This window comes from Urtica dioica, chromosome 4, assembly GCF_054948205.1.
Source record: "Urtica dioica subsp. dioica isolate 48M chromosome 4, U.dioica_male_clone48M_v1_H2, whole genome shotgun sequence".
In the NCBI taxonomy this organism is placed as follows: Eukaryota; Viridiplantae; Streptophyta; class Magnoliopsida; order Rosales; family Urticaceae; genus Urtica; species Urtica dioica.
The window spans coordinates 17,176,247-17,187,890 of NC_142759.1; the positions used below are offsets into that span (position 1 = coordinate 17,176,247).

At 36.7% G+C, this 11,644-nt stretch overlaps 2 protein-coding genes across 6 annotated transcripts; both read left to right on the forward strand.

The window, feature by feature from the left end:
- Window positions 1-1,481: 1,481 nt before the first annotated feature.
- On the forward strand, window positions 1,482-6,046 carry VRN5 (Fibronectin type III domain-containing protein). 4 transcript variants are annotated; one of them, XM_089611797.1, is made up of 6 exons: window positions 1,482-1,633; window positions 2,555-2,626; window positions 3,036-3,672; window positions 4,096-4,406; window positions 4,514-5,654; window positions 5,797-6,046. In XM_089611797.1, the coding sequence occupies exons 2-5, from the start codon at window positions 2,596-2,598 to the stop codon at window positions 5,638-5,640; spliced, it is 2,106 nt and encodes a 701-aa protein (XP_089467923.1). In that variant the 5' UTR covers window positions 1,482-1,633; window positions 2,555-2,595; the 3' UTR covers window positions 5,641-5,654; window positions 5,797-6,046. The 4 variants fall into 4 exon arrangements, with proteins under 4 accessions (XP_089467923.1, XP_089467922.1, XP_089467925.1 ...); XM_089611796.1 differs by having other exon boundaries at window positions 4,514-6,046; XM_089611799.1 differs by having other exon boundaries at window positions 4,517-6,046.
- Window positions 6,047-6,487: 441 nt separating this feature from the next.
- HCF101 (ATP binding protein) lies at window positions 6,488-11,421 on the forward strand. Of its 2 annotated transcripts, none has more exons than XM_089613553.1 (16): window positions 6,488-6,620; window positions 6,767-6,910; window positions 7,301-7,443; window positions 7,563-7,613; window positions 7,809-7,964; window positions 8,420-8,563; window positions 8,653-8,795; window positions 8,885-8,954; window positions 9,047-9,142; window positions 9,221-9,310; window positions 9,404-9,457; window positions 9,559-9,682; window positions 10,210-10,334; window positions 10,551-10,673; window positions 11,032-11,123; window positions 11,234-11,421. In XM_089613553.1, exons 1-15 carry the CDS (start codon window positions 6,557-6,559, stop codon window positions 11,095-11,097), a joined length of 1,593 nt encoding a protein of 530 aa, XP_089469679.1. In that variant the 5' UTR covers window positions 6,488-6,556; the 3' UTR covers window positions 11,098-11,123; window positions 11,234-11,421. The 2 variants fall into 2 exon arrangements, with proteins under 2 accessions (XP_089469679.1, XP_089469678.1); XM_089613552.1 differs by having other exon boundaries at window positions 11,032-11,100.
- Window positions 11,422-11,644: the final 223 nt, after the last annotated feature.

Here is an 11,644-nt window from a genome sequence, read left to right on the forward strand (position 1 = left end):
TTATACTCACTTTCTAATAAAAGGCTCCGAGTCCGTTTCCTAAATAAAAAACGATAACTAAGGTCTCATGCACATTTTTGCCACCTACGCATGAGCTTGGCACACTAATACTATAAATTTATATCCATATCATGATAATTTTTATTTACGAGAGAGACTATATTACTATGAATGATTTAATGGTATATATATATATATATATATATATATATATATATATATATATATTATATAACGATTTAATGGTAAATTTTAACTGCTTCATACCCCCTAAGGAAATCGTATGGTTAAATATAAATATTGGGGATCGAGAAATTGATAATGATCCATAGTCATTACGAAAGATAACATGTATCATAATAATATATATTAATTAGAAAAATATTTTATCAGAAGAGGAATATAATCACATTGAAATTAATTCGAGATTTCGAATTAAGAATGTTTCCCACACGTATTGGGCTTATATCGTTAATCATTTTTATGGTTGGTATATAATAATTAATAATCCGATTTAAAATAAATAATTATTGATAACCACCATAGTACAGATAATAGTAAAGGCTACAAAAGTCAATTTTTTTTTTTTTTTTTTGTTTCAAATTCAAACCACCAAACGAGGTTGAACAAATCACAAAAATATCAACCAACCAAAACTAACCCTATTTATAAAGCTTATAGTATTTTTTTTATAAATATATATTAAAGTTGTATTATTTGACGTTGCATCTTTCGGCTGGGCTGACCAATTCCCATCTTAATTTTTTGTTTAAGATTCTCTTTGACACGTGTTCAGCCATTTCGATGTCTTGTATGAAACCCACGATTCCTTTCCTTTCTAGTGTGTACGCGTATTGATCAATAAAATCGCCTAATAATTAAGTAAAATGGTAACAATATTAAAAAAATGTAAAAATAATATAAAAATAATTATTGCGCTGTGTTGGGCTGGTTGACCCAAACGTTGATTTATTAATTACACTATTTTTTTCTTTCTATAATCCTACGTAGGAGATTTAATATTTTGACGTTTCGAACGCTCGTAAAGACTAATCGCTGAATGACATGGACTTAATTACGCTTTTGCTTTTTTTTTTTTTTTTCCTCTAATACGAACAAAAAAGTTCCCGTAATAAATTAGGAAAAAAATACACGGTATCTTGAGTAAAAATAAGGAAAGAGATTGCACATTTTTGTTGTTGTTATATATTGGAATAATTATAAAAAATGGATAGAATATTTACTTTCACGCGCGTTGGGATAGAGTACGAAATCACGCACCACTTGCGATGTGCAACAGTGGTTCATGTACTTTTTTATGCGTCGCAGAACAAACCTACTTTCAAACTGTACGAAAGTCGCTCACGCGATATCTTGAAGCGTGGTATTCACCGCTTAAGTCTTCTCAATCGAAAACGGAAAATAAAAAATATTTTATTTATTTACCTTTTTTTTATTTTATGTTTTTTCGCCAAGACTCCTTCACAACTAACAACAGAGACGAGAGTTTGAGTTTCTCTCTCCTCTCTCTCTCTCTCTCTTCGGGGATTTTTTTTTTCATGATTCTCTGATTGGCGATTTCCTTGGATTCAGGCATCGAAAAAACCCTAGATTCGTCGGCCATTGCTTGGAGGTTCGTTTCTCAGATTTGTTATCGCTCTCGTGTATTTGTTTACATATTGGTGCGAATTATTGCTATTTTTTGGTTTGTTTTGGGGTTTCGTTTGGCATTGTGAAACGCTTTTTTGAACGCAGATCCATTACTTCTTTCGTGTTATGCCTTCGTTTCTCAGCTTTTTATTTATATCACGTTATCGGAATTTGTTTATCTTTAGACCACTATTTATATGTGCTCATATCGTGTGTTTATAAATATATATTTATATTTATATACATGAACATCTATTTTTTTTAATTACCTGTTTATATATTTTGTTGTTTAGCTTTGTTTTGATTTCCCCAAATGCATTTTCGAGCGAGATTCTTTTTATTTTATCTGGTGAATAGTTGGTTCTTTGGTTCAGTACGGTATACATTTTGGTCCGTGATACTAGCTCAATATATATATGTATTTATATATATATATATATATATATATATATATCTCTTTATACTTCAATATGATAGAAAAGAAAAAGTTGTATGCTGTTTTGGTTGCTTTGCATGGGACTACTATCTGGGTTTTTTGGGGAGCTTTAAAGTAGCCTTTTTTTTTTGGTGATGATGAATAAGAATTTGCTTCTTTCTTTCTGTATTTTGTAGAATGAACTCTGTTCAAGCTGGTTTAGGTATAGTCACGAGCTACATTGTCGCAAAATTATAAAAGGAGATCAAAAGATACCTTTTTTTTTTTTTCTTCCTTTCACCAAGCATTTTGATATAAATATATACCAGACTTGGCCATGAGCATTCTATTATGTTATGCATGGTTTGACCAATTCTGGACGGTCAAATTCTACTTAATGTTTGTGCAAATTCATAATTCTGTGATTTAAAGTTTACCCATTTACCGGGACAGTTGTGCAATGCTAGTCTACATTTCGTTTTATTCCAGGGAGGATTGCTAGCTGATAAAAATAATTTGCAATTGGAAGTATGGATCTGGAAGATAAATTGGTAACGAGAGGTATTGTTTCTTATCCAATTATTTGTTTACATTGCAATTGTTTTTCGATCCGTTTTCTCCTATAACGCGGGACATAATTACCGTAAAGTTAAAACAATGGAATGAAATTGAACAAGAGGTTCCGATGTACGCATGTTTAAGAAGCAAGCTTTTAAATGTTAATCTGATTTTCTGGTTGACATTTTAGCAACTAACGTCCCTCTGAGACTCAGTGACAACTGTTTCGTATACTGAAAACCATGCTGTGGCTTAAACACAGACATCACTTTGGAGCAAGCCGCGTTTTAGTTTGCGAGTATCAACATCTTATTATTCTTTATGCCCTTTTCCATTATATATTGTGCCCTTTTCTTGTTTATGCTCAATATGTTCTCAAGTGCAGTTTTGTAATCTGTGTTTGTGTGGCCAGTTTCAGAGGTTCAGAGCCTGTCTTCCAGTGTACAAAGCACTCCCGAGAAGAATGGGCATTCTGATGATGCTTCTAGAAGTCCGGAGCTGCTTCAAGAGTTCCTGAAATCTGGACCCAAGAAGGAACTTTTAAAGACGTGCTTTGACAAGGACAAAAAAAACCCCGTCTCATCAAAAAGCAAAGCGGCAGACATAGCAAAGACTACTAACAAGATAAATAAGAAGCAAGACCCGAAGAAATCTTCTTCTAGTCAGGGAAATCAGCCAACCAAGAAGCAAAACAGAAAGGGAGATAATCCCGTTCGATTCCCTCCAACTTCAGAGCAATCTTCTGAATTTGGATGCTCAAACTCGTGGATATGTAAAAACTCTGCCTGTAGGGCTGTCCTATCAATAGATGACACGTTTTGCAAGAGGTGCTCTTGTTGTATTTGCCACTTGTTCGACGACAACAAGGATCCCAGTCTCTGGCTGGTATGCTCATCAGATTCTGGCCCAAGAGACTCTTGCGGGTTGTCTTGTCACATCGAGTGTGCTCTTCAACGTGAAAAGGTCGGGGTTGTTGATCTCGGACAGTTGATGAAGCTCGATGGTAGTTATTGCTGTGCCTCTTGTGGTAAAGTCTCAGGAATACTGGGGTGAGTTCATAATTTTCATATATTTGTTTTTGTATACATGTTTTTCGTTCTGGCTAATCTCTTGACTCTCTATTGACCTTTGGAACTTTTGATATAGCACATAAAACAATCTGATAGTAAAAGCTCCTAGTTCTAAATTTTGATTTCAAATCTGAAACAATGGCATAGTACCAAATGTGATACAAGACACGCTGGTGTACCCCGTGCTTACTTTATTAGTTGTGGGTCTCAGTTTTCAGGTTAAAATAGCACGAGATATAGAATTCTGCATTGTGTTGAACATATATGACATTTTATAAATTCCAACGAGACTGTTGTAGGTAATTTTATGGTATATTGCATCCAAAGGATTTACATGCTTACTTGATACTAAAACTACTGTTTCTGGCCATTGATGGTTAAGAATTACAATAATGTGTGCAGTTGTTGGAAGAAGCAACTAGTTGTGGCCAAAGATGCACGCCGTCTCGATGTGCTTTGTTACAGGACGTACTTGAGTTACAGGCTCCTCGACGGAACTTCAAGGTTCCAAGAGCTCCACGACATCGTTAAAGAAGCCAAGGCTAAACTAGAAACGGAGGTGGGTCCGGTGAATGGAGTTTCTGCCAAGATGGCACGCGGGATTGTCAGCAGACTTTCTATTGCCGCTGATGTTCAAAAGCTTTGCTCTCTTGCGATCGAGAAAGCTGATGAAAGGTTGGCCACCATTTCTAGTGTCGATCCGAATTGCAGAGGTCCGGGCCTTTTCTTTTTCTTTGTTTTCATTATGATTATAACTGTTCTGTTTTCGGTAGAGATAAGTTTGTGATTGATTACTCATGCTTTCTTTGTTCTTCCGCAGAAGATTCGATTCCTTCTGCTTGCAAGTTTCTTTTTGAAGAAGTAACGCCGTCCTCGGTCGTAATAATTCTAATTGAACTCTTGAAATCATCGGTGATAGACAATGTCAAAGGATACAAGCTCTGGTATTTCAAGAGCAGAGACGAAACACACTCGAACGAGCCTCATTGCGTATTTCCGAGAGCCCAGAGAAGGATCGTGATATCTAATCTACAGCCTTGCACGGAGTACACATTTCGGATAATTTCATATGCTGACGCCGGCGACGTGGGTCACTCAGAGGCAAAGTGCTTTACCAAGAGCGTTGAGCTCATGCAAAAGGTGCCCGACTTGGGTAGCAAGAAACCCAGCGGCCCCGCAAGAACAAGTCCTAAAAGCAGCTCAGAAGAGCCCGGTTCTTGCTCTGAGTTCAAGGTCCGCGATCTAGGGAAAATACTCCACCTTGCTTGGGCTCAAGAGCAAGGCCAGCAATTCGAGGGATTTTGCAGCGCTGCCCCGATGAGCAAAACGGTGAAACCGGAAACGGTCCAAGAGGAAGAACGCTTACCCTCGGCTCGCGGGCTTGACCTTAATGTCGCTTCCGTCCCCGATCTCAATGAAGAACTAACCCCTCCGTTCGAGTCTTCCAGGGAAGAAGACGACTCCGCTTCTCACGATGTGTTGAAGAATAACGACGGATTGGCGAGATCACACGGAAGCGGTGACTCACAGACGTGGACACGCAGGCCCGCCGGAGAAGTACCAGCCGTCGATTCCAGGACCGAGTTTAGCCGGAAAAGGGCTTTGGCCGATGAGGCACATGATTGCGACAGCACGCTGATCAACGGCTCTTCACCTATCAGAATCTCCAACGGGGCTTGTAGATCGTTGGACGAAAATTTCGAGTACTGTGTCAAGATTATCCGGTGGCTCGAGTGTGAGGGTCACCTTGCCCAGGAGTTTCGTCTGAAATTGTTGACCTGGTTCAGCTTGAGGTCAACCGAACAGGAACGGAGAGTGGTCAACACGTTTATCCAGACCATGATCGATGATCCGAGCAGCTTGGCAGGACAGTTGGTGGATTCCTTCACCGATATTATTTCGAGCAAGAGGCAAAAGAATGGATTTTGTAGCAAGCTCTGGCATTGAACAACGTTCTTTTGGTAAATGACCTCTGAATATCTGATCATTTTAAAAGTCTCTGTACAGGCTATTTTTTTTAATTTCTTAATCTTCTTCGGAAAGGTATTAATTTGGCTATCATGGGCACGATTGTCCCGCTAAAAATTCGATTGCTGATCACAGGAGACAAAAAAAGAAAAGAAAAGAAAAAAAGATGTCTGATTTTTCTTTGGAGGCCATTGGAATATTTGATGTAAGGTTTCATCAACATTTAGGGAGGGGAATTTTTACTTTTTATTTGTATTTCTTTAGCTACTTTCTAATTGTTTAGATCTCGCGTTGTAATCTGATATTATTGCCTTCTTGAATTCAAAGAAGGGTACATGAATAGATCATGAATTAATATTTTTAAATGGTTACATAATTTCTCCTACTTGACCATTTTCTTGAATATATATTGAATGCCAACGCTGAGTTATGAATGGAATATATTGTAGTATTTTGAAGTTTTTTTGAATAAAAACATGATTGATAATATTTACTATAAATGTTATGCTCAAGAGTTCTATCACCTATGGAACATTTGAACAGAAGGAAATTAAAATTGTTATACAGAATCAAATAATAAGAAAATTTTCCATGTGCAGATGAAGATAAGGAAAACTATTGTTGATAAAATATTTACGTTCTTTAAATTATGAAAGCATTGACAGCCTCATACGTGGAAAGTGCACTGAAAAAAATAAAACGGCCAAAATGGTTAAACGGTTGCCACATCAGCCAAAACGACCCCAAAACGTCGTCGTTGTGGTTAGAGATTGGATTCCCTATGATCTTGTTCCTTGACGGTTGACAAAAAAGTAAAGGGGGAAAAAAACATGAGGCTCACAAATACACACTCTCTAACTCTCACTCTCTCTCTTCTTATCTTTCTCTCTCTAAAATGCAGCTTCTTCATTCTTCGTCGTCACTGCGTGTGTTATGTTCAAAACAACACCCATGCACAGGTCCATCATTATACAGAATCACCTGGTTTCAGCGTTGTGTTTTATCTTCTATTTCCGTGGTTATATATGTGTATATATATATATATATATATATATATATACACGTATTGCTGACTGACACAAATCAGCTGGTTTCGTTGTTGCAGGACTGCTTTCGCCTGAGAAACTGAATTTACCTTTATCCTCAAGTCTTTCCTGTTTTAACTCCAAAGGACTTGAAAATTCCGTATGGGCTTATCGTGGTCGACCCATCTTGAGCTCTTACACCGCAAAAGCTTCTTCTGTAGAAGGTAAAAATAATAATGACTTACTTTCAGCTTCAGAATTTGGCATCCTAATTAGTTTGTTACTTTAAGCTCAAATGAGATTGAAATTCCTGACTTTGCATTTCGGAATTTTAAACCTTTTTTTTTTTTTTTTTTTTTAAAAAGATAAGAAACTTAGCTTAAGTGAGAGTTAAATTTCAAACTTTGTAGTTGTATAGCCTTAGAAGAGTTGGGAAGTATTCAAATTGAATCGAATACTAACTATTGTGTACTTACCAAACCATGTGACTCAGCTTTTCAATAGGGTTGAAATTGAGGAGTACATAAGTGTTGAATACGTACCATGCCTCCTCATATTTCAATTAAATCCATTTTATACTTGAATCGTTTTTATTTTATTTATTATTTTGGTAGCTGGTCCGACTACAATATCGAACAGAACGGCGGCGAACGACGTCTTGAAAGCACTGTCGCAGATCATCGACCCCGATTTTGGGACCGACATTGTCTCGTGTGGTTTCGTCAAGGATCTGAACATCGATGAGGCTTTGGGAGAGGTCGTCTATACAAGAGCACAGATATATAAAATTAAATTTATAAAAACTATATGACATACATGTAACAACAGATTTTATCTTACTACAACATTATCCCATTTTTTTTTTATTCATCTCAGGTTTCATTTCGGTTAGAGCTAACTACCCCGGCATGTCCAATCAAGGACCTGGTAAATGACAAGCCCGTTTATTTTAGAAAATGAAAGGGTACTCTTTTTTTTCTTAACATGGACAAGTGTGAATTACAAAAACATTGGCGTTTTCGGAGTAACGAAAATGATTCACAAATTACTCTAGTGTTTTTTATTCTTCGTAATTTTAGATTGTTTATACACGTGTAAATGTGAAAGTTTGTTTCATGGTAGTTTGAAAAACAAGCAAACGAGGTTGTGGAGAGTCTTCCTTGGGTGAAAAAAGTGAATGTGACTATGTCAGCACAGCCAGCGAAACCGCTATACGCTGAGGAGCTTCCACTGGGCTTACAGAAAGTATCGAATATCATCGCCGTTTCAAGCTGCAAGGTAGATATATTTCTCAGTTATAACTTAGTAATTTTTATTTATGTGATCATATTCGAGTATAACTACGTGATTAGAAAGACATTAAGGTTACAATACGGAAGAGCAATTTCGGTTAGTATTAGTGATCAGTGTTGTATTATTCGGGGTCCTAACATATCTTCATTTTGATGATTTAGTTTGAGATTGAATGTGTAGTAGTATTTTTGATAGGATTCATAGTGATTCACTCTCAATGCGAGAGATACGCCAACGTTGCTATTGCGTATTTCAATATAACTCGAATCAGGAGTTTTGTTTGCAATTCTCTTTTGTTCACTACAAAGAACATCGGTGCACAAGGTATAGATAGAGAAAATACTAGGGCTAATAAATACAAGCCCAAAAATACCCGCCACGAAATACTCCTACATTTATAATTTTAGGCTCCACAATTCAACTGTTTTTTTTTTTTAAAGGGAGGGGTTGGGAAATCGACGGTGGCGGTGAACTTGGCATACACATTGGCGGATATGGGGGCAAGAGTGGGAATATTCGATGCCGATGTCTACGGCCCGAGCTTGCCCACTATGGTCTCCCCCGATAACCGCCTACTCGAAATGGTAACTATTTTTTTTTTCTTCTTCACGTATTTGGTGAACTGAATGAGGTCTACGGTTCTTTCCGAGCCTGACTTTCCGAGTTTGTGTAGAACCCTGTGAAGAAGACAATAATCCCCACAGAGTATTTGGGAGTCAAATTAGTGTCGTTTGGATTCGCCGGACAAGGCCGCGCCATAATGCGAGGCCCCATGGTTTCCGGGGTCATCAATCAACTTCTGACCACTGCTGAGTGGTATGACCTATAAACAACAAGGCTACTACTATTATTATTATTATAATTAATTAAAAAGAAGAATAACAAATTTATAGTTCATAATGCAGGGGAGAGTTGGATTACCTTGTTGTTGATATGCCTCCGGGTACCGGTGATATTCAGCTCACCTTATGTCAGGTTCATTATTACACCTCAGAAATTATCTTATCTGATGATCGATATGTTTAGGAATGAATTTAACCATTCTTTTTTAACGCGATTCATTTCAGGTTGTCCCGTTGACTGCTGCGGTCATTGTCACCACGCCTCAGAAGCTCGCATTCATCGACGTTGCCAAAGGAGTCAGAATGTTCTCAAAGTTAAAAGTGAGCACACAAATAAGTTTCAGTCTGTGGTTCTCATATTTAAATCTCTGCCAATTAATGTATCCCATATTTGATCAGGTTCCGTGCGTGGCCGTAGTTGAGAACATGTGCCACTTCGATGCTGATGGAAAACGTTACTACCCGTTCGGTAGAGGCTCAGGAGCTGAGGTGTGGGAGAGCTTTACCAAATCAAATATCAAATTTATATTAAATAAGATAAATCACTGATATGATTTTCAAATCATTGCATTGGCGTTGCAGGTTGTGAAACAGTTTGGCATTCCTCATTTATTTGATCTGCCAATTAGACCAACTGTAAGTCCCGATGGACTTTCATATATTCTCCATCGAGTGAATTTAAGGTTTTTCTTTTTTTTTTTAGTTTGATTTATTTATTAATCTGTGTGTTTGTGTAGCTATCAGCTTCAGGAGACAGTGGAGTCCCAGAAGTTGTGGCTGATCCTCTAAGCGAAGTGGCAAAGACATTCCAAGGACTCGGGGTTTGCATCGTCCAACAATGCGCTAAGATTCGTCAACAAGGTCTCACTTCCCAAACCAAACCTCTACAAAAACAATATATATATATATATATATATATATATATATATATATATATATATATATATATATATATATATATATAAGGTCATAGATTACTACTCGCATTGTTAATTGATTTTGAGATAGAACCCCAAGATAGTTAACATGGTATCAGAGTCCAATAGCTACAAAGAGCAAACAGTCCGAAAATAATGAGATTTTGCCATCTTGAGGTCAGTGACGGACACTATGTGCCAAGGGCGGACTATAGCCTCCCCTCAATTTGCTTATTTATTTATAATTTTTGTCATTATTCACTTTTTTTTCGTTTATTTTACCTTAAAAATTTACAAATTAGCCCCACCCCGGGATAATTTATCAGAAGAAAGAAAAAAAAATGAATGGACTTAGCAGGGAATATAAGATCATTGGTCATCCCTCTCATTGCCAATCCCAATTGGTTTTGAAACGAAGACCTGTGCTGTGAATGTGATGTACAACATTGATTTGATTCCGTGTTGAATCAGTGGCTACGGCTGTGACGTACGAGAAGTCCATGAAGGCAATCAGAGTAAATATACCGCATTCAGACGAAGAGTTCTATCTCCACCCGGCAACTGTCAGACGGAATGACCGCTCCGCTCAGAGCGTGGTACGACCAAACATTTTTCCTTTTCTCCGTCATTCATTAAACCCGTTTTTTTGAAAACCATAGAAATGTAAATATTTGGTCTTCCAAGCTCAATGTCTTCATGTGAGAAAAACTAAGAACTAAGAGTGGTAATTTAGAAAGATAATACGAGAACTCAAGATCACTTTGTTGTAGCTTCCCGTGGTTAAAATTTTGTGGTTGTATTTGAGAAATCAGGATGAGTGGACCGGAGAGCAGAAATTGAAGTACAACGAGATCCCAGAAGACATCGAGCCCGAGGAAATTCGGCCTATGGGAAATTACGCCGTCTCGATTACGTGGCCCGATGGATTCAGCCAGGTGAAATTTAATCACTACTATCTTTACTATAATTATTATTATTTAAAAAGTTTGTTGCATTACTTGGTGCAAAAGCATGAATCAATTGTATAACGGATAGCATATACCTAAAATGTTTTGTTAACCCAATCTTATATATTTATTATTTCAATTTTTTGTTAATAAAACTATATTAATGTCTGTAGTAGACTTTTGAACTCGCTTAAATAAACATCTTTTAGTCCGGCAATGTAGCTGGGCTTAACTTCATAACTTAGATTACAGGCCGCAATAGATTTAAAAATATATGTGTTTAGAATTCGATATTTTGTCATGAAAATGAATGATTGCTCATATTATATGTATAATGTTTGTGCAGATTGCACCGTATGATCAGTTACAAACAATGGAGCGTTTAGTCGAAGTTCCGGAGCTAACTGCTTAACAGGCAATATACTATTATTTATAAAAAGTATTTTTATTTTAAATATAATTTTAGTGCGTTATTCAATATCTTTATATATATGAAATAAATCAGAACTCAATGTAGTTCTTTTTTCTTTCTTTTTTTCTTGCTGCAGGTATCAACATAAAGACTAGAGAAATCAAAATCAATTATTATTTTCATTAAAAATGTTCATTTAGTTACTCGATGAAAAGAGGCTGAGAAAATCTCTTTCAAAATACATCCGTTTGTAGATTGTAGGTGTGTAAACTTTGTATAAGACCATTCAAAAGTGAAATATTTTTATACCAGATTTTATGTCCCTCTTTCTTTTCAATAAATATCTAGTGATGTTTGACTTTTTGGAGAGGAACATAAATACGGTTGACGTTTGGAGATATGCAATTAGTAAACTCTTGATCCACGTCAAAGAAAAAATGCCAAAATTAATCATCAATTGAAGGACCACGTGCTAAGAGATCTCGACTCATTAGCCAAACAGAAAGTCAAAAGAGCAAAAAGAATGAGTAAATAAAGTAACGCGATA

Bases quoted from the DNA above. Each gene is read 5' to 3' on its own strand.
- VRN5 (XM_089611796.1), top strand. From the start codon at position 2,596: ATGGATCTGGAAGATAAATTGGTAACGAGAG. The intron at 3,673-4,095 runs GTGAGTTCATAA...TAATGTGTGCAG, and splicing joins AAAGTCTCAGGAATACTGGG to TTGTTGGAAGAAGCAACTAG. The intron at 4,407-4,513 runs GTCCGGGCCTTT...GTTCTTCCGCAG, and splicing joins TGTCGATCCGAATTGCAGAG to AAGATTCGATTCCTTCTGCT.
- HCF101 (XM_089613553.1), top strand. From the start codon at position 6,557: ATGCAGCTTCTTCATTCTTCGTCGTCACTGCGTGTGTTATGTTCAAAA. The intron at 6,621-6,766 runs GTCCATCATTAT...TCGTTGTTGCAG, and splicing joins AAAACAACACCCATGCACAG to GACTGCTTTCGCCTGAGAAA. The intron at 6,911-7,300 runs GTAAAAATAATA...TTATTTTGGTAG, and splicing joins AAAAGCTTCTTCTGTAGAAG to CTGGTCCGACTACAATATCG.